The following is a 25,929-nucleotide window of genomic DNA, read 5'->3' as shown; positions in this document are numbered from 1 at the left end:
TGGGGCATTCGCTTTTCTGAATTTGTGCCTTGTTGGCACACACTGAGCTTTTCAAACTTGATCTGCTGTCATAAGATATGCAAGTGGGTCAATAAAACCACAGTGGGCTCAGTATTGCAGAACTTAATCTTCAGAAATGTGTCCTCCACAGCAAAAATGTGCACATTGCTTTAGCTCTCGGCCAGGAGCCTAGAGCCCTGAGCCCAGTGGGATCAGAAGAGCTGAAGTGATGAGCTACAGGCAATAACACCAGTGCAAAATGAAACACAATGCATTATTGGTCTCTGTGAGGGAGTCGTCTCATAACCTATAAGACACACACACACACACCTCTCATTCTCTTTCCTTCTTACTATGTCCCTCATTCTTTACCTCTTTATGCCTCTCTCACTTTCCCAGTATCTTTCTCTCTCTCTCTCTCTCTCTCTCTCTCTCTCTCTCTCTCTCACACACACACACACACACACACACTTTTCCCTGCTCTTTATTTTTAACCTAGTCCAGTCACTCAGACACAGCTCACAGATGACGCAGATGCAAACGCAACACTGACACCCGCAGCCAGAGAGAGAGAGAGAGAGAGAGAGGGGTGGAGTGGGGAATAGAGGGGAAGTAGAGAGTAGACAGAGCTAGTAAGTGAGAGAGTGAGAGAGAAAGAGAGAGAGAAGCAGAAAGAAACAGACAGAGAGAGATAGATAGATAGGGATGAGGTAGATTTAAAGTGCAAGAAAGGGGAGCAGAAAGTGGAAAAGTACAGATAGATAGATAGATAGATAGATAGACAGATAGATAGACAGATAGATAGATAGATAGATAGATAGATAGATAGATAGATAGATAGATAGATAGATAGATAGATAGATAGATAGATAGATAGATAGATGCAGGGTAGAAAAATTAGATGCATAAAAAGGAAAGGGACGATAAAGAAAGAAAGAAAGAAAGAAAGAAAGAAAGAAAGAAAGAGTAGATGTTGGAGGAACAGATTGGGAGCAGTGGAAAAGACCAATGCACAAAAGAAGAATGAGAGAGGGAGTGAAGGTTACAGATGGAGAGTGGGATAGATAGAGGGGAGGAAGAGACAGGGATGGACAGGTAGAGAGAGAGAGAGAGAGAGAGAGAGAGAGAGAGAGAGAGAGAGAGAGAAAGGGTATAATAGAAGAAGTGAGAGAGGAGATAAAAGAGCAAATGAGAGACAAGTTATGGCAGAAAGATGGATAGCAAGAAACAAGATAGGTGTAAACAGATGAGAGAACATGGAAAAAATGGTTTGCTTTTGATAAGTGATAGCCTATGTGCGTATGTGCAATGACAACTTACGCACTCTCTCTCTCTCTCTCTCTCTCCCTCTCAGTGACACCTCTCTCACTCTTACTCTCGCTTATTTTCTATCTCTAGGACTCCTCTCTCTTACCCCCCCCCCTTCTCTTCCCGACTCTCTTCTGTTGTCTGAGCCCTTCTCTCCTTTGCTCTCACTATGTCTAGGAGTTCTCTCTCTCTCTCTCTCTCTTCTATGTTAACACCCACTAGTTTGTTTAGGGGGGGAGATAAATAACTTACATCACACTCTGCGGAAAGACTTTTTGCAGGGCTCCAGAAAAAGCACTCCTTCTCCCCCGGCTAGCTCATAACTCGACTGTGACGCAGAGAGAAGGTCCTAACACACACACACACACACACACACACACACACACACACTGCAACTGTTAGTGCCTTTGTAAAGGCTGAATGTGTGTCAGAAAGAGGGAGTGAGGTTAAAGGCATGTTTGCCATGTGTATTTCTATTTAATACAGAATATATAACAGAATCTCACTATAGATTGACTTAATAAATTGTGATGTGAAAACAGTTGTAATGGATGCTGAAGCAAGCAGACAGCAGTAGGCAAACAGACAGACCAACAGACAGACAGCAGGAGCAGACAGCACACGCCAGCAATAGACAGTGGTTAATCATGTCTCATTGAATCTCATTGGTTTTGAACACTGCAGCTCTCCACGTCCCCTAGTGGTGGCAGTGTAGAACTACAGTAAACTGCTATATAATCGCAGTTGTTTGTTTGGTCGAGTAAGACGTCACTGACATTCGTCTTAGGAATATCTCAAACAAATAAATAAATAAACATACACACGCACACACACACACACACGCACACACACACATCCTGTCAGCCATAACAATAAAGCAACCTCCTTGTGCCCCACTGTCTGTTTTATCAGCTCCAATCCACTGTATATAAGATTCTATGTATATTTCTTCTCTACAGTCAATGCTCAGTCCTTGTTAAGTTGAAATGTGTAGTTCTACAATTACATCCTGCAGTCCATCTGTTGTTCTTTTCAATTATAATGACCCCCACAGGTCCACAAGTGAGCAGGTATTATTTGGGTGGTGGACACTGACATGATTAGTGTGTTTGTGTGTTTTGTTTAGTTGCTCCAGAGCATTTCCTGTTTCTTTATGGTGATGTGTGTTTATTATAGTTGTCCACTTTAAAGTGACCAAATTGGCAAATATTAAAATAGGTTTCTACAAACTCAGAAACACACTGTATTTTGATCGTATTTACCATGATGGTGCTTTGAGTCCACATCCCACAGTTAAGCCTGTATTGCTAAGATACAGATAAACGAGGTGACTCATAGTGGCACAAACCTGTGGAGTTTATGCCTTATTATCAAAAGCCTGAGAGTTTGAATTCCAGTGATACTGCTGCTGTTAAACGTTTCTAATTACTGGATCTGTATAAGAGATATTATTTTTATCTACATCAACAAAACCAGAACTCATCAATACTTGCTATATTCAAGGTCAGTTTATTGCTCAGAACTTGCTGTGGCTCTACTCATCTGACGTCAGTTCAGTGGTTTTAACCGCCGCTTTTTCCTGTGTCTTTTGTTTTGTTTCTGTTATTGTATTGTCACTTGTGTTCATTTTATAACTTTCAACAAAATCAGGACTGCTGTAACTACTGACTTGGGGTGAGTAGTGGATTTTCTTTTTTACTGCTTGCTAACATGGATGCTTACAGCTGGGAATGTTGAGAAGAGCAGACTATATAACATCATTTCCTGCCTGCAATCACTACTTCTATCGGCTAGTAGAGGGCCTCTCAACCGACGGAGCATATGTTGCTGCCTGGTGGCTAGTGGCCTGCTAATATTGCAGCTAACTGCTGTCAAATGAGGCAGGATTTTATAATCACTGCTGCCTGGAAGCTAGCTGCTGCTAATGTTACCCGATTGTTTAGTGAACTTATTTTATTTATGTTTTAATTTAACCCTGTTTTGGCTCGCTACCTACTCTTACTACTGTTACCTAGGGTGACCAGATGTCCTCTTTTTAGACTTAAAAAATCGTCCGTCCAGAATTTCAGAAACTTCCGGGATTTTGTTTTTCTAGAGCTTACATAGAACTTCGAGAAGCGTTTCATTCACAAACTAGTCCCGCCCTCCCCTACTCCGATTGGTTCGCTTGAGTGAGAAGGGGAAGTGGTGAAGTGGCCTAAAATCTTCTGATTGGACGGTCTGACTGTAGAGCTACCGTTATTGGTCGATAACCTTCTCTGTAAACATTTAATTGGTCAGTCTGCACGTCAGTAGTCCTTGTTTACGTCAGGCAAAGCTCATGTATCTACCCGAGCAGCTATGCCGAAACGTAAATGTAAGTTCTCGGGTGAATTAAAAAAGAAATTCCCATGTTTTCACATGTGTAGCAAATAAAGGTGTAAAGGACCTAAAATGACTTAAAAGAACCCCCCCAAGAGAGACGTGTCCTCTTTTTTACCACCTGAGATCTGGTCACCCTACTGTTACCGGTGTTTGTACTCTTATTACAGGTTTTGCCTTTTGGTATTCCTTGTCAAGTTGTAAAATTTGTAAGCATTAGAGTTATTGTTGTTATTAATCATTTTTATCACTACTAAGGTGCAAACATCTGAGAAACACATAAAACCAAGTTATACTCTAGAGCAGCTCTATAGAAACCTAAGGTCACCATGCTCAGTGCCAAATCTCAACTAAAAGAGCACAATAACCTCCAGCAATTGGGCCATGGAGCTGCAAAACTGTGTACTCTAGAGTGATCTTGTTCCAACAGAAGTAGTATGGGCAAATAAATCCCATTACTCAAGCCCATGTTTGTGTGAAAAGCTCAAGAATGAAGTGAATGTGCGGAAGCAGAGACTGAACACATTGAGTGTGGTATCCCATTACTGACCGCTATAGTTCCCCAGGTGCACAGCAGGGAGAGGAGTGTGCCTGAAGCACAGCCGCTTTTATCATGGAGGCCAATGGGACTGTGACGTCAAACCTGAGTCTAGATTTAGCCTGGAGTGGTACGGGTTTTACGTGAGTGTGTAAAAGAGAAAGCAGTGTCTTGGTGTAGGAGGGGTGACACTGAGACATGCTATATTTGCGTGAGATTTTTCATTGAGAAAGAAAGATTTTCATAGAGTAACACTTGAGGCTAATGAATAATATTAAGAACAATGTGCACAATAAGAGCCTGAATGTATGTGAGATGCATGCATGTGGGTGTGCAATGGCTGATAATTCATCATTTATTTATTTCTGACGTTGGACAACAAAACAGTTCAAAGCATTGTTAGATTTTAGTTCGTACAATACTGAAAAATAATTTGTGGTAATATTTAGAAGGTGAAATATAAAAGTCAATTCCATAATGCAACCAGTGAATCAGTTGGAATGATGTCATGTTAGTAGAACTGAGCACGGGAAGTATGACTCAGTCATACTTCCCATAAAAAACGAATAGCCAACTAATCTATTAAACTAATCATTGTTCATTTAAAGGCAATATGTAATGTTGGCACAGCGGAATATCAGGGTCCTAAGTTTGATCCTTCTCTGTTTCCTACCCATGTTTGTTTTTTGTTGTGTGTGCTTGAGTTTGGACCCAAAAAACACTGTCCAAAAATGTTTCTGTGGTTTGTGAATCCTTGTGGATATGTGATAATGTTAAACAATAGGCAGTAGGGGAGGATTTAATTAATTATATTTTGGTGCTGGTAAAATAAAATAAATAAAAAGATAGTAGCAAATGGATTCTGGGTTAAATGAAGCCTCACCTCTCGCGCGTGTCCCAGATAATTAAAAGTAATATATTTCACCAGGAAATAGACTTATGTTTGGAACAAAGACAAGGGAAAAAAGACAAGAAGCAACGAGTAGGGTGATAAAGAAGAAACATGGCAAAGCCATTAAGAAGACAGGGGACTTATAAATAATGCAAGATATTCTAGAGAACCACTCTCCATATAGTCATGTGGAATCAGAAGCCACTTGACAGCACTTAATAATAACACTTCATGTTTGCACATTTTAATTTTACAGAAGTGTCATGCTGGGACACAAGGGACTGAGGAGGTGGAGGCATTTACCTAGGTGAGTATGTGAAGTGTAATGGAAAAAAGCAAACATAAAAAAAGATCAGACTATAAAATATAAAACTAGACAAAGACCTAAGCAAACCCATGCAGACACAACAATGGGTAAAACTACAATGGCAATAATGAATCAAAAGAAGAGACTACAAGGAGAGTGCTTACGTAATGAGACACAATAGAATGCACCTGGGAGGTCAGTCACAGGGGCAAGTGTGTGGCCAAGAGAAGGAAAGGGCATATGGAAAAACACAAGAAAAACTTAAACACAGAACAAAACAGAGATAAAACCGACATCTTAATTACATTGGTATTACTAAGATCTCAAAATTTTTTTAATTATTAGGGCACAACAGTTGCATTCTTGTATTCTGGAGATAACAAGTTAATATTGTCATTCATTATCTGTAACCCTTATCCAGTTCAGGGTCGCGGTGGGTCCAGAGCCTACCTGGAATCATTGGGCGCAAGGTGGGAACACACCCTGGAGGGGGCACCAGTCCTTCACAGGGCAACACACACTCACACCTACGGACACTTTTGAGTCGCCAATCCACCTACCAACGTGTGTTTTTGGACTGTGGGAGGAAACCGGAGCACCCAGAGGAAACCCACGCGGACACAGGGAGAACACACCAACTCCTTACAGACAGTCACCCGGAGCAGGACTTGAACCCACAACCTTCAGGCCCCTGCTGCGCCACCGTGCCACCTCAAGTTAATATTGTATTAATATAAAATAGTGATATTACTAACAGCCACAGATAGAGTGAGTGAATGTATGGTGCCCTGTGATGGACTGGCACCCTGTCTAGGGTGTGTTACCGCCTTGAACCCAGTGATTCAAGGTAGGCTCTGAACCCTCCACAACCCGGAACTGGAAAAACGGATACAGAAAAGGAGTGAATGAATGAACAGCCCAAATATACCACACTACAGAAAGCATGCTGTGGGCAGGAATTAATATAATGGATGAGAACAGTTCACTCCTTTCCAAACAATAATTTCAGTTATCTCTTCATAAATGTGTAGATGTTCTAAAAATAATGTTAAATTGATTATTTCAGGCACAAAAAAGTGGCCATGGGGCACTAATTAAGAAATTTCAAACAACTAACAGCCACTATTAACTTGTTTTTAAGTAAATAAAGATGGTTGTTAGTCTTAAATATATGCAACAGGATAGGCATTTACCCATGTTATTAATGCAAGTTTAATAATGTTTAAAATCTCTGCTCTGAAGTGTTCAACAGCAGCAGTTGATTGCATTCTGTGACAAGAGTTGAAACTACGCCTAAAATCGGTCAGCATTCGCAATCACCAACAAACTAATGGGGAGGCTAACCAGTAGAAACAGTAGCTGACCTGTCTGCCGCTTTTAAAGCTACAGACTTAAAGTGGCTTGAGTTTACCCAGCTTCAATGAATGGACGGATATTCCTGTCAGATGACATATATGTTTTTGGCAACAAATAAATACTAATGGAATTTGCAGTGTCATGATGAAAATAACCTAATTCTCATAGAAAGTTCATTCATTCATTCATTCATTCATTGATTCATTCATTGTAACCGCTTATCCAGTTCAGAGTCGCGGTGGGTCCAGAGCCTACCTGGAGTCATTGGGCGCAAGGCGGGAATACACCCTGGAGGGGGCGCCAGTACTTCACAGGGCAACACAGACACACACACACATTCACTCACACACTCACACCTACGGACATTTTTGAGTCGCCAATCCACCTACCAACGTGTGTTTTTGGACTGTGGGAGGAAACCGGAGCAACCAGTGGAAACCCACGTGGACACAGGGAGAACACACCACACTCCTCACAGGAGCGGAAATCGAACCCACAACCTCCAGGTCCCTGGAGCTGTGTGACTGCCCAGGGGATCTTAATAATGATAATAGTAATACGTTCAATTTATATAGTGCCTTTCCCAAACTTAAAGACACTTTACCTAAAGGGGGAAAATAAAAAAAAATCTTGTTAGGATACTCATCAAAAATCACAGGCATCAGATCAAACCCTGGTTGCCTCACCCAGGAGAGTAAGCCTAGATCATGATTGGATCTCCCAGCAAGTGATCCAAAACATACTGTCTAAAAGTCAAACTTAGTTCTTGTCTTTCTGATGAGCAGTTGTAGGAATAAATCTACAAAACCTTTCAATTATAACGAGGGTACAAAAGCGACTGCTGTTGTCAATGTAACAATTATGTGTGAGGACATAAAAGCATTCCAGAATAATGCTGTTCCTAACTGTAATTGTTTCAGATTACATGATTTAAAAAAAATTATTTTGGCCAAATCTAACAGTCAAAAGAAAACACTGGTGATCACATTTATAAAGGTGAAATCACAAGTACACCGTGGGCATGAACTAACCCCAGTCTAGGTCTACTGAAGAATTTCTATTAAACATAACATTAAGAGCTCTTCCAAAAAAACAACAACAAAAATCTACATCAGCTTTGATTGCCCAGTGATAGTAGCAGCAGAGTACGAGCACAGGTTTAAATGGAAAAACACAGCCTAATAAAGTTTTTTAGAGAACAATGTCATTTCTGGCTTAAATCTTCTTCTTCTTCTGGCTGCTCCTGTTAGGGGTCACCACAGCAGATCAGCCTCAATCTGGCACATTTTTTACGCAGAATGCCCTTTCTGATGCAACCCTCCCTATTTATCACTACAACGCGACGATACCAGTGGCTAGGTATTATTTATTTTTTTATTTTAAATTGTTTAAAAATTTAAAAGTATATTTTTCAGACCCCATGCTTGCACAGGTGGCCGCATATGACTGCGTATTCTGCTGGTTTCAAGAAACAGCCCTGTGTCATTTCCATTTTCCTCCTTGTCAGGGGAAGGTACACGAATAACAACCAGAATTCTAGCTACAGGAATAGTGGGTATATAATGATATAATCTAAAAATGTCTGGTGAAATATGAAAATGTATTCATGACTCACACAGTAACACTGTAAGATGCATGTCTATGCCACGTGAAGGCTATTAGAGCGCTTTTTTCTGCTGTTTTTAAATGCTACATTATGAAAAACATAAAAAGCATGAAAAGTGTGGTACACAATTTTGGACACGGTGCTAGTCAGTCAGCTTTTTTTAAAAGTTGGAATCACATTTTCTTTTTTATAGGCTTACATCATGATTCTGGCCATTATATTAAACAGTTTTTTTTAGATGCCAAGCACCTCTGGTATCCAACTTGCAAATCACTCACTCACTCACTCACTCACATACTCAGTCAATGTCAGGACATTTTTCACAAAGACTTATGTTGCAAAATTTACATTTCTGTAATGAAAGTCCACTCAGAGATTATAATATCCACCAGACACCGTAATCTCAGATTTTGCTACACATTTTAAAAGTTTGAATGTGATTAGCCATATTACAAAGGCCTGCCAAACCTAGAGGCTTACAGTCAAAGTTAAGGAGGTACATGTACAGGTTTATATAAATGTCTTAACATTATGAGCTGTGGGTAGAGGTTATTTTTGTAAACCTGAGAAGGCAGTTGTTTCCTTTACACTCTTGAAAGCTCCATTATGTTCCGCTATAATCATCATATCACAGAAGACTGAGCGACAGAGAACAGAGACAGGTTTCACAGGTGTTCTTTTATTACAGTTCCAAAAGAAAACAGAGCTTTTTTTTACATGGTCTTTAGACCAAAGCCCTGCCCATGCTTACCCTGCCCAAACTCACTCATGTCAGTCATCTCCCCTGACCTTTCCGCTAGTCGGGGAACACACTGCATGAAGGTTTATAATTGCTTGATTGCTATTGTTTTTGTTTTTCCTCAGGAGAAAAGTGTTGATTGGAGGATGAGGAAGAGGAGGAAGAGGGGAGAGAGAACAGGAGGGGAGGAGAGAAGGGTGAGAAACAGAAAAGAAAAATAGACAAGAGAGAAGTTGAGAGAGAGCAAGAGAGAGAGAGAGAGAGAGAGAGAGAGAGAGAGAGATAGAGTGCCGGCCCACGTTCTAGACATGCATAGCTATCTACGTTCAACAGCCACAATTTTCTACCATGTACAGTTTCTCTTGTCCCACTGAGGCAGGTGTACAAAAGTTACGTCTTGTCCTTTGTTGCCCTGGCAATATCCATCCATTCATCCATCCATCCATTCATTTTTCCATCGCTCTCTCGCTCTTTCCCTCCCTCTCTCTATCTCCTTCCACAGGGAACAGATCACATTGAGGGTGTGGTCCTCCTCTCCTTCTTGGCCCTTGCTCCTCCCCCTCCTCCCTCGGCTCCTCCCCCTCTCTTTCTCTCCCCCCCGCTCCCTCTCTTTCTCGTCCTCCCAAGCCCTCACTTGCTGGCCATGGTGTAGCAGCCCTCCTGGTGCCACTGCATGTCGCGGATGCGCCTCACCGACTGCATCTGGGGACAGCGGGCGCCGTACTCGTTAAAGTGTCTGTAATCGCCCTTCTCCAGCAGGTACTGGCTGCCACGGTAACCAGGGTACTGGTAGCCCACCCAGCTGAGAGACAAGATCAGATGAAAGGAGAGAGAGTGACAGAGGAGTAAGGAAGGAAAGGAGCAAGGAAAAGAAAAGAAACAGCATGAGATGGAGAAGAACTGGTGGGCGTCAGGTAGTGTGCAAGTGGGTGGGTGCAAAGGTAGGACATGTAGGAGAGAGGAGAATGAATGGAAATTGTGAAAGAATTTCAAGCCCATTTTCAGGTAGCAGTGACCCCTTCTGAGCCTGGTTATAGCATACAATATACCACATACAGTTTCATACAATTTTTACACAGCATGTTTTAAGACCCCCTCAGATATCTTCCTGGAGAAGGGGAAAAGCTATGTTGTTTGAGGTTCTCTTTGGAAGTCTATATGGAGGTGAGTGTGTAATGACATAATAAAGTCTGGCTGGTCGAACAGCTCACACTCCACATTTAGAACGACTTCTCAGATGCTCCTTACAGAGCATAAAGGCTGATGATTAATCCTCAAAGTTTCAGATTGGAGAAATCCCAGTTTTAAACTTAGCCTTTGGAAATACGCACACTCACGTAAGCACATACTCCAATACTTACGTGCCACAGCTGACCAAGATGCTGCCAACTCGGTCAGTGAAGCCGTAGGCGAACAGACTGGGCACGTCATCATCAATGATCTCCATCTTACGGCCCTTATACTCGCCAACCTCGTACAGATAGATCTTATGCTTCTCCGGGTCCTGAGGAAGACAGATTGGATGGCCGTATGACTTGCCTTGTCATTGGCTCCTAATTCTTGAAACAGTTTTTCTTGATAAATTCCAAGCAGACATCTTGGTGTTGATTACAGCGTCATCGTTGATATATGTTGTCATTGCCCTAACAAATATAGCATGCAAAATGACAACTTTCCTTAAATATGCTGCTTTGTAGTTAGATTTTGCTGCAGTAGACTTTGTGACCAGTTCTACTGGAAATATTCCACCTTAAGTGAAGTTATGTAGTAACATAATTTTGGGGGGTACAACCACTCCCAAACTCCTCCCCTCAGCCATTTATATACCCTGCAGACTCACGTCATTTCCACAAAGGAAAAACTTGCTCCCACCTTCACCCCGTTTCCACCATTTACTCGTATTCATCTATGTCCGGCTTCATATGCATTCATAAGCTGCCCTAAAGACATCTGAGTTCAACTCCCTGTTTCAGTCTTAATGGACGTGGTCTGTACTAGCAAACTAGTGTTAATGGCAGCTGGCAAAGACATGAAAACACACTGATATGACGGTGGTATTTTTCAGCTGAATATAAAAGTGCAAAATATGCTGCACAGCAAGACGCACAGAGACAGCAGACCTTATAGACAGAGACAGCAGACATTGTAAGGCGTTGAAATGCACAACTGTCAAAAATTACACACTACATTTTCAAAAGGTATTGTAACACACTTTTAAAATGAGTGAATTCAGGTATTTTAAGGCGCACCCATTTCAAACATAAGTTATCGTCTTAAATCTATTTTTAAAAAATAATTTCTCATTTTGTGATAGTGTTAAGTATTGTTGTAAGTGATGCTGATTCGATTATTTTAATTATATTAATGTATTGCATTATATAAACAACTAATGTCTGAACTATATAAATAAAAATTTATATATAATACATTCATTCACTCATTCATTATCTGTAAGCGCTTATCCAGTTCAGGGTCGCGGTGGGTCCAGAGCCTACCTGGAATCATTGGGCACAAGGCGGGAATACACCCTGGAGGGGGCGCCAGTCCTTCACAGGGCAACACACACTCACACATTCATTCACGGACACTTTTGAGTCGCCAATCCACCTACCAACATGTGTTTTTGGACTGTGGGAGGAAACCGGAGCACCCGGAGGAAACCCACGCAGACACAGGGAGAACACACCACACTCCTCACAGACAGTCACCCAGAGCGGGACTCGAACCCACAACCTCCAGGCCCCTGCTGCGCCACCGTGCCGCCTCAAGTTAATATTGTATTAATATAAAACAACGATTATTACTAACAGCCACTGATAGAGTAAGTGAATGTATGGTGCCCTGTGATGGACTGGCACCCTGTCTAGGGTGTTACTGCCTTGAACCCAGTGATTCAAGGTAGGCTCTGCCACCCGGAGCGGGAATCGAACCCACATCCTCTGTGTGACTGCGACACTTCCCGCTACGCCACCGTGCCGCCCGATATATAATACAGTAGAATGTCAATAAAAATGAGCCATTGAAGTATTATTATTCTAAAAAGTAGAAATCTTAATTATTTATACTCAATGGAGATTATTGTACTCGTCAAGGATATTATTCTGTATTGCATCATTACTGTGTATTCAAAAGGTGCTGCTCTGTCTGAATGACTGTATGTGTATTAGAAGACGTGATGCTCTATGACACACAGTAAGTGACAATGTGGTGCGAGAACAAGGGGGAAAAAACATTAAGAACCTGGCAAAAGAATATTTTACAAATTTACAACTCTGATTCAGAGAGAAATGTGCTAGTTATGACACATCCCCCTGCTGAGAGCACACAAACATAAAGCTTTTCTCAGCTTAATATACTTCGCTGAGCTCTCTGAAAGACCTCTGCGATAAAGGAAAAACACACAAAAAAAAAAAGTTTTGTACAGTCTTGAAAAGGTTGATTTCCTGGGTGCTGAATATATATTCAAACGAGATGCAGGAGCTAACGTACAGGCTAATGGCAGACAAGCTATAGATGCAAGCCTGTCTGAATTCAGCTCAAGACTTGACCTGGTTTGTCAGCTTCTTGTTTAAACTCTATGTTCGATTTTAAATGGTGTGAAGGTGACATAAAATCACTGCTTCACTATTTAAAGTGGATTGGAAATGGTGACAACAGGGAGAGGTTTTGTGGGACATTAAAATGTTCAAAATCTGCCTCATTTTGATGGTAGGTGTGCTTATGATGGCAAGATTTGCTGTGAGGTAGAAATTGGAAGAATCCCAGTAGCTCATAGAATTTGTCTTTTTTCTTCTTTTAAGAAACATATTCCAAATCATAGGATTAAAAAGATGGACAGAGGACAGAGACAGTACCATGCGGACAGGTCTGAATGAGAGCAGGTAGTCGTTTCTCTGGCAGTTGCTCCAGCAGTCCCAGCGAGGGTACTCTCCTTTCTCCAGGATATACATCTCCCCACAGAAATTCATCTGCTCAAAGCCCACAAAACTACAGCGAATCAGCGAGAGGGAGCGGGGGGAGGGACAGACAGGAAGGGTGAGAAAGAGAATGAGTGAATAATATGGTTTGAGGAGTTGCTGTAACTGTTATTGTACTGTTAATGTGAAATGTGTGTGTGCATGTGTATGTGTGTGTCCGTATTACTCACGGGCCGCAGTCCACACGCAGTGAGCGCACTTTGTCCATGCCCATCTCACAAACGTTCATACACTCATTAGTGATCTCGATCATACGGCCCTGGAAGTTCTCCTGGTCAAACACACACATCTAGAAAAGAGAGATGAACAAATACATGAATATGTATGTAAATTATAATAGTCTTTAAATGGATCTTTTGAGACAGCTTAATGGCCTTTAAGGACAATGCAAAGCTTACTTTAAAACTTGCTGTCTGCTACTCTCAAAATCTCATGCAGCACATGATCCTTCAGTGCTGTTAAATATCTGCTTTATATTTATGTTACCTTTGCATTCAGTAGACAATATTATCCAGTACGCCTCGTAGCCTCATGATGTTACACAGGTAGGCGAATGTATATTTAGCGGTCTTGCTGAAGGAGAGATTTGCCACGGCATGCTGTGTTCACCTGAGCCAAGAATTGAACCTTACTCTCTCTACAACACTGGGGATTAAACTCAAAATCTCCTGATAATAGAGCCAAAGCTTTTACAGGGATAGAACACAATATAGCACACAGAAAGCTATGATTCTATGCCTGGATTTCAATGAATGAAAGGAACTAGCCTCATGTTCTCAGAATAGTCTTCAATGGTTAAAGGGTTTATTTTTATACCTGAAAAAAAATAGGGCCCAAAATTGGTATTAGAAGTGATACAAGCTTATGTTACTATATGGAATCTATATGGTTAAGAGAAAAGTCAAATACAGAGACAGAGAGAAGACTAAATAGAGGCAGAGAGAGGTGACATGAGAGAATATGAGGAAGAATCTGGAATACTGGGAAGATATGCAAAAAGAAGAGTTTTTAAAAAATCAAGGTCAGTTTATCCTTACGCAATCAAGATTTTTCTTTATGGGAAACACCCACACATATCTATGGCAACTGGACATTTCTCTCAGTAAAGGCTTAAACGCTTGGCATCATGCCTTTGTTTGCATACATGTAACTTTTCTCACTGGTCTTGCCTATATGCAAATATGGAACAGAAACTGAGTGTGTTACCTTGTAGGAGCCCATGCCGAAGTCTGACTTAGTGCTCTGAGCCGCCTTACCATCAGGCTGGGAGGCAGGCTTGGCCTTCTCTCCACCGGAAGACATGATGACTAGGATTAAAACATAACAATCACTTATTCATTTAGATGATGCTATTTCAAAGCTCAGGTTGCTTTTTGAAGCATTAGAGTCAGGGCTTAAACCACAACAGACAATAGAGCACAATATTGAACAACAGCAGACAAGAGCACAACACTTTAGTGAAGAACCATTGTAACCTGAGGGTAGACAATGATAACACACACAAACACCACATACAAAGTATCAGAAACAGGATGTGAACATCTTATAATTAAGCTGCAGGTGACTTGTTACAGTTGAAGTATCGTATACCCAGTTTCCCAGAGCCAGACTAAGCTCAAGTCTAGACTAAATAGACCTTTCAACGATGAGTCACTATTGGCATTGCCTTTTAGCGTAGGCTTGGCTTAATCCACATCTGGGAACCAGCCAATTGGGTATAATTTTGGTGCCTAAGTATAGAATTGCACAGTAAATTATAAAAATCCACCCCAGGGATAATCACATTAGGTTTTCAAGCTCAGGTAAATATATGTAATGGCTGAAAGGCTCAAAGTAGAGTTTAGAGCTCCCTAGGCTAACTTTAGCTTCACAAGCTACCGATTCAAGTGAATATTGAATATAAACTGGTTCATTCTTACATGAACAGCTGTCCAGCTATCGTATCTAACCATGTTTACCCTTCTAAAGAACATTTTCCTTCCCATCCCTTGTCATTTTATCTAAGATGAATTTCTGTTTCAGTTTCATGTAACATTTTATTACTGCAGTGTTTAGAGACTTGCCCAAGGACTCTTATTTGTTTTGCATTACCAATAATAAGCTTCAAACACCAGTCTTCTGTATGGAAAGCAGTGGAGTAACCTACTATTCTATCCAAACCACCACACTGTTGTGATGAAAAAGTCTGACCTAACTACCAGCTAAAATCTTTAGAGAAGATAAGGTGAAAGATATAAAAACAAATCAATATTTTATGAGTCATTAATTAGATTGCTCTTAAGTTATGAGTCAGGACTGAAGTGACTCTTGTTCATGAGACAAAGCCCTCGACTGCCCTGTTGTTCTGAGTGCTGACTTGCTTATTGCCCTTTACACCCACTGGTGTGTTGGGCATTGAAGAATTGACTACATTGTCCTCTCTCTCTTGCTCTTGCTCTTGCTCTCGCTTTATCCATCCCTCTTTATTTGAAAGATGGACATTTTGTCTTTGTGATCTTTTTTTTTCTCACATTACAAGTGGTGTATGTGAAATCATCCATGTGCTATGATAGCATGTCACAGCTTTACTCAACATCATTTTCCCACCTACTCTGTTGCACTGCTGGTCTAAGCTCCAGATGCTGTGGCATCAGGAGCATGCTGCTGCTGTCATTTCCAGTGAATGCCTTTCTCACTTTAAACATGAGTCCACTAAGTGTGACTACAGTATGAAGCAAAGGCTTAATTTCCTGCCCCCATAATACACTACACCGGTGTTATTCTTTTGTTGAACGTATGGGTTCGGGCTTCAGGATTTCTCTCTCTCTCTCTCTTCTTACCTGTGTGAAAGTGAGTAGCCGCTGTCTCTCTCACTCAGCAAAGTCAGCGTGTGTGTGGAGAGCGAGAGAGAGGCTCTTTTATAGGCTGGCGCCCAACGTGGGGGGATTAAACTCACAGAAACAAACCCGCTGAGCTCACCACCATACACACAGAATAGAAATCACCCCATCATCAAACAAAGTGGGAGGGGAGAGAGAGAGGGAGAGAGGGCAAGGAGACTGAGCAATAAGGAAAGAGTCTGGGATAGAGAAAGCAATGAGGACTGAGCAATGAGGGAAGGAAGAGACTGAAAGAGGGGTCAGAAAGACAGAAAGAGTAAGATGGAGAAATAGACAAATGGAAGCTGTGAGAGTAGGAAAAAGAAAATAAAAGGGATATACTGAAGAGAGACAGACAGAGGGAAAAGAAATAGAAAAATAAATAAAAGAAGAAATGAGTGAGAAAGGAAAAGGAGAGGAAAGGAAAAATGAAAACCAAAAGAAAAAATGTGTGAGGAGTGAGAGATAGAGAAAGAGTGGGAGGGAAGGAAATAGAGAGTCATTAGGTGCAGGAAAAATGGAGGAGGAGTTGGAGGAAATGGATACAGAGAGAAGGATAGAGGGAAGAAGACAGAAAGATAGACAGCAAGAAAGGAAAAGAGTAGAGAGGAAAAGCTGGAGGAAGGTGTGGGAATGAAAGAGAAAGGGAGAAAGACTGGAAGAAAGGGAAAAAGAGTGGGGAGGAACATATGAAGTGAGACGGAGGATATATAAGGTAGGGAGAGGAAGAAAAGAAGAAAGAATGTGGAGGAAAGGATAAAAAACAGGAGGAGAGGGAGGTAATGAAACAAATAGAGAGAGGGAGGAAGATTGGGAAAGTGTGGGGATGAAAGGATGGATAAATTGAGGGGAGTGAGAGAACACATTTTCAGGTGATAATGGGAGTGTGCACATTCTACAGAAACATTTCAATTGTATTTAAATTACACGCATTATGTGTATCTTTATCCAGAAGGTGATTGGAGTTTTTAATAACACAAACTTTCTTGTCATAAATATAATAAGCAGCATCTCTGCTGCTATGGCAACCTCTACCTCACCTTAAGAGCCACTTCAATCAATCCACCTGCAGATTAACACCAACAGCATTAAAACAATGATTAAGTGGTGAAGTCAGAGCTCTTAACAGTTCATCCATCAGTAAATTTAGCTCTAAAAAAAAAGGCCATGTAAAACGTGTCTCTGTATTTCAGTGGAGGGCTCATTTAACTGCTATTGGCCTAGAGTGATTTACTACCCTGACCTAAAGCTAGCTAGTGTAAGCTAGCTTTTTATAAAACATGCTAAACATGCTAATAATCCCACCCCCATCTTCAAGTCTCTCACCCAAAAACATGAACATGCACTGCCTGACTACAAATAGAGGAGTCTCGGAAAGAGAGGAGTGCTGCATGGTTTTTTTTCTACATCTTTTTACTTTTTCTTTCAGTAGAACTGAAACTCTGTCTGCAATTCTTATGCAACTAGCTTAACAACTAGGTTGTTTACCTACAGAGGTAAGGACATGGTCAGTTACTTTCATTTCTTTCATTACAGGCACTAGCAGATTTTCAGGGTGTTTTGTACTCATTAGGTTCAGGACATGTGATTTACCACAGTAATCATCGTCACATACTTCTGAGGTATTTTACACTGTTTTGCCTATATGTTTAGGGTGACCAGACATCCTCTTTTACCCGGACACGTCACAAACTAGTCCCGCCCTCCCCTACTCCGATTGGTTCGCTTGAGTGAGAAGGGGGAGTGGTGCAGTAGCCTAAAATCTTCTGATTGGACGGTCTGACTGTAGAGCTACCGTTATTGGTCGATAACCTTCTCTGTAAACATTTAATTGGTCAGTCTGCACATTGTAGCCCCCCACCCCCCCCCCCACCCCCAGACACGTGTCCTCTTTTTTACCATCTCAGATCTGAACACAGCAGAATAATGATGAAATGGGTGTTTCCCTTCTGTTCTTCTTCCTTATTTTTAAAATGTTTGTAAGATATCCTTTACTTACTCAGTACTAAGGGGCGGCACATTGGCGCAGCAGGTAGTGTCACAGTCACACAGCTCCAGGGACCTGGAGGTTGTGGGTTTGATTCCCGCTCCGGGTGACTGTCTGTGAGGAGTTGGTGTGTTCTCCGTGTCTGCGTGGGTTTCCTCTGGGTGACTGTCTGTAAGGAGTTGGTGTGTTCTCCCTGTGTCTGCGTGGGTTTCCTCCGGGTGCTCCGGTTTCCTCCCACAGTTCAAAAACACATGTTGGTAGGTGGATTGGCAACTCAAAAGTATCTGTAGGTGTGAGTGTGTGAGTGAATGTGTGAGTGTGTGTGTTGCCCTGTGAAGGACTGGCGCCCCCTCCAGGGTGTATTCCCGCCTTGCGCCCAATGATTCCAGGTAGGCTCTGGACCCACCACGACCCTGAACTGGATAAGGGTTACAAATAATGAATGAATGAATGAATGAGTTCTAAGGGGAATCTCACAAACATTTCAGAAATTCCTCACTTCATCCTAGGCTAATGTCTGAGGCTTTATTTTTGTTTTGATAAGATTTGAGGCTAAAACCTTAGCAGATGCTCTGCAAGGCAATATTTCACTTCAGACCGCTCAGAAGGACAGAGTGAGAAATGAGTGGAATTCCACTTTAAATAACAGTACTGTACCTTCATACAAAGTGTTTACTAACACACAAATATCTTTCCACATTCTCTCTCACACACACCCACACACACATATTGCCACCCACTTTTCTTCCCTCCCTCTCTGTCTCTCTCTCTCTCTCTCTGCATTACTACCTAGCACTTTCTCTGTTTGTCTCACATTTCTTTCTTTCTGTCCCTTCCTCCCTCTGTCCTCTGCTTCTCTCTTTTTTCTCACACACTCTCTCTCTCCCTCACACACACGCAAACCCAAAACCCTTTCCTCTCTCCCTCTCTATCAATCCCCCATAAGCCCCCCCCCCCTTCCCCCTCACTCTCTGTAACACTTCTAGGTCAGAGGGTATGGGTCAACCAAGGTGAGGGCCGCGGTTATGGCACATATATTGCCATAGCAACCTTATACTTTTTTAAGGATCCAACACTACTGTCCAAATAAGGGGAATGTTTGAGCTCAGGCTGATTAAAATAACTGATTATTCACATGATTCTCTTTAAACATTTCGAATGGAAAATATAGTTGAAGCTATACACCAGCTGAACTATGGGGTGGTTTCCCAGACAGGGATTAAGCCTAGTCCTGGACTTCAATGGGAGATCACAATTTAAAATGATGTAGTACAGGACTAGGCTTAATCCCTGTCTGGTAAACCACCCTTATATGATAAAAACTAATACAGGAAGTAAAATCATGATACATTTAAAGATGTACTGATAATTCATATGTTATCACTTCTTGACCCGCTGAACTAAGATGTAATCAAAACTTGAGAGGTCTAGAGATTCCCACCTCTACTATCCAAACGTCTTATAGAGATTATACATCACTTTAGCCAGCAGTTGTTTGAAAGCCAGTGCACAGTTCAAATTGTTCACTATACACAGTAAGACAAATCCCTGTATTCTCCTCATATGGGCCAGCCTTTGTGCACTATACGATGGACAATGCTGACCTATACGAATATAACTGACCTTCCTCCATTGTGTGCCACCCATTCACCCACACGGCAGCGGCGCAAGCGCGCTGGCAGAGCACCAGCAGCTCCATCAAATCCAATCCGCTGACAGAGCACAATGTACCACTACAGTGGTCACACAGAAAAAAAAGAATAACTTCTCAATTACACAAACACACACACACACATACACACACCCCTCCATAGGTTTCAGGACAGGGACGTGTGCCCAACCGCAGTTGTTGGTATAAAATAGCAGCGCCACATTATTATGAAACTGTTTGCAAATCAGGATTGAGGTAGTGCCCTCAGAGCTTGGAGATTCAGGTAAGAGATGTCTCCTATCGAATCTATAGGTCAGGTTTGGAGGGATGGCAAGGGTTAACAGGTTCATTTAGGTGCTGTTCCCTTGTTCATAGAAATTCATGTGAAATCATTTTGAATGAACACCAGTTAATCCTTTAAAATCCCAGGCTTATTACACGAACACTTCTTTTGCAGGATTTGCACATTAACTGTTTGCAAATCAGGACTGAGATACTGTCCCCACAGAATTCGATTACAGGTTTAAAGCTAGGAATGACAGAGTCTGCAAGGTTCAGCGAGATTTGAATGCTTATTTTTCATCTGTGCAAATGGTGTGAGGAATGGAAACTACATTTAAATGCATTAAACAGTTCATTAAATTAAATGTATTGTTCAGTAATTAAATTAGAAACAAATTACCCTTTAAAAGTACAACATTTTCAGTCTCACTTTGAATTAAAAGCTGCAACAGACTGAACTTTGAGTAATGCTATAGAACAAGCACTTTTGGTTCCATGTAGAACTAAAGAAGCATTTGAAAAGTTCTATATTCATTTAAGGGCTCTTTATTGATGGGGAAAAAAAGAATATCTAATAGTGGCCCCCTCCAGGGTGTGATCCCACCTTGCGCCCAGTGATTCCGGGTAGGCTCCAGACCCACCGCGACCCTGAACTGGATAAGTGGATACAGACAATGAATGAATGGATGTCTAATAGTGTACAGCTGGAGCCTATAAAGGTTTAATCTTAAAAAAGAAATACAAGGTTTTACAAGTCTGACCTGATCCGTGGTTATCATTTCTTATCAGCTACACTCTAATTCAACATGTTTTCTTCTCCATCCCCATCTTTTTCACAGATTGAAAGGATGAATAGAAGGTTTGTAAAGGCCAGCATGAATCAGCCAATGCTCATATCAGGAATGGGCATGGCACCTTTCTTCAAGGTAATCACTGTCCACTGCTCTCTCCCTTTTCCCTCATTCTCTTTATGTCTCACTCTCTCTCTCTCCATCTCTTTGAGTAGCACAAAGGTGAAGGTCAATACAGCTGTTTACTACGGTAACTCGGTTCTGCCATTGTTGATGTGTTAGTTTTCCATCCTTACTACTGCCAGAACTGAAAGACTGAAGGCTACCACCGGCTGCTGGATTTGCAGAAGGAACTTACAGTGGTAGGGTCTGGCAACCCTGAGAATAGTGTTGATTAGACTGGGCTGCCTCAGCAAAATGTTTGGGAAAGGCCTACAACTAGAGAATTAGAAGAGGAGGAACTCCATCGTTTGTGTGTTTTTAGGTGACAGTGTTCGAGCAGGAACACTTCCAAGGGAAGTGTCAGGAGCTGACCTCAGAGTGCTGCAACATCCAGGAGAGAGGCTTCCAGAACATCCGCTCACTGAGAGTGGAGTGCGGCTCGTGAGTTCTTTTCTGCACTTCTAAAAGGATGAGAGAATGTGAAATGATAATATGTCTAACATATTTTATGGCAAGTGCTGGAAGCTGATCATTCAATATTTAGCAAGAAGCACTTTTCGAGCAAGAGCCACAGCACTTCATTCACGCAAATCCACTAAAGCTAAGTAGTATTCGGCCTGACCTGTACTTAAATTAGAGGCATCCTATCTGAAGAAAGCTTGGGTGGCTGGTGGAGGTGGTGGGGTCGACAGGGGGCCATGTGGTTTGGATAGAATTCAATGCCCTAGTGCAGCAATAGGGATACTGTCTTTTTTTTGAGTACATTTCTTCCAAATGTACAGTGTATAATCACATGAGGTCCTGTTTAAGTCTGAGTAAGCATTTAAAAAATCCAAATCAATGAATAAACAAATACAAATGTATCATTCTACTCCATTTTCTTAGGTATAACACTCCCAAGGGATTATGTATTGAATAAATGGCAGTGCCCTTTACTTGAGTTATACAAGTTACACCAGTGACCTGTTAAACTTGACACTAGCCACTCCAGGCATCCTAAAAACCCACATCTTCTACCTAACAACTAATTTGTCATGAGTGTTCTGGAGTGGGTTGGCTGCTGCTGCATCATCAAGGTGGATGCTACACATTGTTGGTGGTTGAGGTGACTCCCAAATGTCCCCGGAAATGTAAAGTTTAGATTCAGTTAAAACTGCTAATTGTCTAAGACCCAAGCCATACACCAGCATTCAAAACAGTCAGTGTCTATGAAGACGCTTAGGAGTTATTTTTCTTAGTGTTTCTGCATAAATCAATGGCATTCTGGGGTAACTCCTAACTTTATCCTCGTGTTTCAGCTGGGTGGGGTATGAACACCATGACTTCCAGGGGCAACAGTTAGTCTTGGAGAGAGGAGAGTATCCTCACTGGGATGCATACAGCGGCAGTCTGGGATACCATGTGGAGAGGCTTATGTCCCTCCGCCCCATCCACTGTGCTGTGAGTATGTGTGTGTGTGATTGAATGCTGCCTCTACACCTGTACTAAAATGTCGCGGCATAATAATGCATAGCTAACTGTGCTTAACAGGCAGCTGCCTCTTTCTGTCAGAGTGGCACTTAGACTACAGGTCGACGCACTACTGTGAGGATTTAAATGCATTCACCCTCAGAAACATGAGTGAGGTTAGGTAATGATGTTGGTTGATATGTTCAGGATTATAAACATTACAGTTCATCTGAAAGGTTTTGGATAGGGCTCCATTATGCCAGAGAACACGGCCGTCTCCAAAGCCCAGTGCTATGGGGATTTATACACCTCTAGCTATTATTTGCAGTTGTGTATGTGCGGCTACTCCAGAGCCTTGTATTTCTACAGAGGATAAAGCAGGCTGTGCACAATTATCACTTTATCAATCGTTTTCATATATTTGTATCACATCTGTGTATCAGGGGTGGATTTGGCATTTATGGGCCCCCAAGCAAAGTTTTGTCTGATGGCCCTAAATCAAAGACTTATTTTCCCTTTTTTTAAAAAACAACAAAATATAATAATGTCCCCTATTCTTACTGCAGTCAGAATTGGTTTCAGCAATGATCTATGGACTCTGCTAAGTCATCTAGTCTTCTCTGACCATGAGGCAAGGTGGTGAGCCAGAAATGTTTTTAATTAATTTGATTTTAAAGAGGAGAAGGATCTTTCCCCTGAAAGAAAACTGATGGGCAAAGTCAATATTAAGCGTAGGGCAATGCTCAAATAGCAATAAAGCTTCTTTATGGTGATTCTCCTTGTAATGTAAACTAACAGAACTGCAGGAGAAGAGATGTGACCTGGAACAAAAATATATAGCTGCCCTCACTTTCAGTACAGTATCGTGTATGGCCAGCAGGGGGCGCCCATGATCTCTGGGGTCTCACATATTTGCGTGGATTGCATTGGGGTAATTTGTGTATCTGCAGAAGAACACGCTAAGCAGAGAATAATGTGTTATATACATTGTTAAAACAACCTTGTTAAAATGTACACATGGATATAGACACGTTGTTTTGTAATAAGTATAAAAAGTACTTTCCTGAACTGAACACATTTGTCTAGTAAGGGGGAGGATTTGTTGATAGCACATCTGTGTTTGGGGTGTAAGAAATGAGGAAACGATGCAAAGGAAAAGAAACAAACTGGTGGTGGTCCACCCCACCACCGCCCTTTCTCTCTCACTTTCAGGCTCACGAGACCAGCCGTATGATGATATTTGAGAAGGAGAACTTTTTGGGCCGCAGTGTGGAAGTGTGCGATGATTATCCCTCTCTGCAGGCCATGGGCTGGGCTGACACTCAAGTTGGCTCCATGCACGTTCAGTGCGGGGCGTAAGTTGAGCTCCTCCAGGATTTCTGAACTTTATGCACACATGCAAAAAAATGGTGTATAACTTTATATATATTTTATAATTTATAGTTAATATGGTGACCAGACGTCCTCTTTTACCCGGACATGTCCCCTTTTTTAGAATTAAACAAATGTCAGTGGCGGAATTTCACAAACGTCCGGGATGTTGTTTTTCTAGAGCTTACATAGAACTTCGAGAAGCGTTTCGTTCACAAACTAGTCCCGCCCTCCCCTACTCCGATTGGTTCGCTTGAGTGAGAAGGGGGCGTGGTGAAGTAGCCTAAAATCATCTGATTGGACGGGCTGACTGTAGAGCTACCGTTATTGGTCGATAACCTTCTCTGTAAACATTTAATTGGTCCGTCTGCACGTCAGTAGTCGTTGTTAACGTCAGAGGCAAAGCTCATGCACCTACCCTCATCTCGAGCAGCTATGCTGAAACATAAATGTAAGTTCTCGGGTGAATTAAAAAAGAACCCCCCCCCCCCCCCCCCCCCAAGACGTGTCTTCTTTTTCACCATCTCAGATCTGGTCACCCTATAGTTAATGAACCTCTAGAAACAACAAAACTAAATGTTAATTTTCCCTCGTCAATTTTACTGCACAGTTTATATATATTCGATTGAACATATTGGAAAAAATAAGGCACAACAGTTTCTGAAATATTTCCCAGTTCCATATCTTTCCCAGTTTCATTGCCACCAAACTGGTCTTGAACAAGGCAGTGCATTTTTCCTCTGAGACACGTGAAGCCAGCCACTGTGTCTTTTCAGACTGTAGCTAACCTCATGCATAAAGGAGAAAAATAAATGTCCATTTCTGTTAGCTACTAGATGCTAGTTTTGGCTAGCATTGTACTGATAGTTAGCTAGCTAGATAATTGATCCTGAGGAACAATAGATGATCAAGCTGCAGATTAATGATAGGGACACAGGTCTTATGTTAAATATTTGCATTCAACTGTACCTGTAACATGTTCATAGGTCTGACTCGGTGCTAAAACATATGTCCTCCTCTAGATAAATTCTGCACCTCCATCCTGAGATTTATAGTGTTATTAATTATAGCCTGTTAATTACGTCCACATTTTTATCATATACCACACCTGTGGAGGCAAGCAGACATGACAGAGTGTTACTGACACCTTTACACACTTAACACAGCTTTGATAAACAGAGACATAAGGCTCAATGGAGCAGATGAAATCACCAATGCAGTGTAAACAGTTAGCATGATAAGACAGAGGGTGGAAAGCACATATGGACTAATTTCTAAAACGGAAAAACTGCTGTTTATGTCTTTTACGCAACTATTCTGAGTTTGAATTATTAAAAATCCCATAACACATAATCATCATTACTGTGAAAATGAGCTCCCACACTTTTCCGTCCGGATACTCTTCCCATCTGCCTGCTGTCTTTTTACAACCACAATCAAACTCGTCAATTTCCTGAGGATTAACTAATGTAACTTTGGTTATACTTTACAGTGGGACAGTGTACGTAAGGCAACATAGCACCTACATAAAGTGATCATGACATCAACCTATAATTATATAAACCTACATAGACAACTATAAAAATGTATTCCATTAGATCTCATGTTCCCATAATGAAAGCTGTGGGTGTCAACCATGATGATAAACTGATGATCATTTTCTCCCGTTTAATCACTAGTGCTCTCTTGAATAAGGCTCACTTCATATAGACATTAAACCAAGTTGTTGTTACAGATTTCCAATGGGAGTTTTATGACAAATTATGCCTAGTGGAAACCGTGTTGGTAGCTGTTGTTTAGCTATTGTTATGAAGGGCTTATGAAGGCATCATATAGCTGTTTAAACACTGCACTACAGTAAAATATTAAACTACTTTTAACATTAAGCCACACTTCTTCTACCTTCTGACCTCTTTTTATATGTTCACTCTCTTTCTCTCTCTCTCTACAGATTTGTGTGTTATGAGTTTCCGGGTTACCGTGGCCAGCAGTATGTTATGGAGTGTGACAAGAACAGCGGGGATTATCCACACTGGAAGAGCTGGGGTTCACACAGCCAGACACCCCAGATCCAATCCATCCGCAGAGTCCAGCATTAAGAGAGTCAGTGGGGAAAAGAAAGAGAGACAGAACAAGAAGGGATGTGGAGAAAATAGGGGAAGGATATATTTATGACAAGACAAATTTGGAATAACTTCTCATTAGTATTTTTAATAAGTATATTTAAAGTATGATTTAAAGACTATAAATCTAGAAGTCAGATTATTTGAATTGTTTTTTAAATATTTAACATA

The 25,929-nt window shown here is 41.4% G+C and overlaps 2 protein-coding genes across 2 annotated transcripts; one reads left to right on the top strand and one right to left on the bottom strand.

Annotated features, from left to right (window-relative positions):
- Nucleotides 1-2,920: 2,920 nt before the first annotated feature.
- On the top strand, nt 2,921-25,929 carry cryba1l2 (crystallin, beta A1, like 2). Its single transcript, XM_066678733.1, has 7 exons — nt 2,921-2,982; nt 5,356-5,406; nt 20,702-20,788; nt 21,138-21,256; nt 22,114-22,255; nt 23,477-23,619; nt 25,587-25,929. Exons 3-7 carry the CDS (start codon nt 20,711-20,713, stop codon nt 25,732-25,734), a joined length of 630 nt encoding a protein of 209 aa, XP_066534830.1. The 5' UTR covers nt 2,921-2,982; nt 5,356-5,406; nt 20,702-20,710; the 3' UTR covers nt 25,735-25,929.
- Nucleotides 9,738-14,386, bottom strand: crybb1l2 (crystallin, beta B1, like 2). Its single transcript, XM_066678734.1, has 5 exons — nt 14,291-14,386; nt 13,255-13,373; nt 12,962-13,094; nt 10,469-10,611; nt 9,738-9,909 (listed from the first exon to the last, which is right to left on the bottom strand). The coding sequence occupies exons 1-5, from the start codon at nt 14,384-14,386 to the stop codon at nt 9,738-9,740; spliced, it is 663 nt and encodes a 220-aa protein (XP_066534831.1).

This window comes from Hoplias malabaricus, chromosome 8, assembly GCF_029633855.1.
Source record: "Hoplias malabaricus isolate fHopMal1 chromosome 8, fHopMal1.hap1, whole genome shotgun sequence".
Lineage (NCBI taxonomy): Eukaryota > Metazoa > Chordata > Actinopteri > Characiformes > Erythrinidae > Hoplias > Hoplias malabaricus.
Note: the sequence above shows the minus strand (reverse complement) of the source record. Positions and strands in the feature narration are given on the sequence as shown.

Coding starts and splice junctions, on each gene's coding strand:
- crybb1l2 (XM_066678734.1), bottom strand. CDS start 14,386: ATGTCTTCCGGTGGAGAGAAGGCCAAGCCTGCCTCCCAGCCTGATGGT. Junction 13,095..13,254: donor CTGCGTGTGGACTGCGGCCC/GTGAGTAATACG, acceptor GATTCGCTGTAG/TTTTGTGGGCTTTGAGCAGA. Junction 9,910..10,468: donor ATCTTGGTCAGCTGTGGCAC/GTAAGTATTGGA, acceptor CTTGTCTCTCAG/CTGGGTGGGCTACCAGTACC.
- cryba1l2 (XM_066678733.1), top strand. CDS start 20,711: ATGAATAGAAGGTTTGTAAAGGCCAGCATGAATCAGCCAATGCTCATA. Junction 20,789..21,137: donor GCATGGCACCTTTCTTCAAG/GTAATCACTGTC, acceptor GTGTGTTTTTAG/GTGACAGTGTTCGAGCAGGA. Junction 22,256..23,476: donor TCCGCCCCATCCACTGTGCT/GTGAGTATGTGT, acceptor TCTCACTTTCAG/GCTCACGAGACCAGCCGTAT.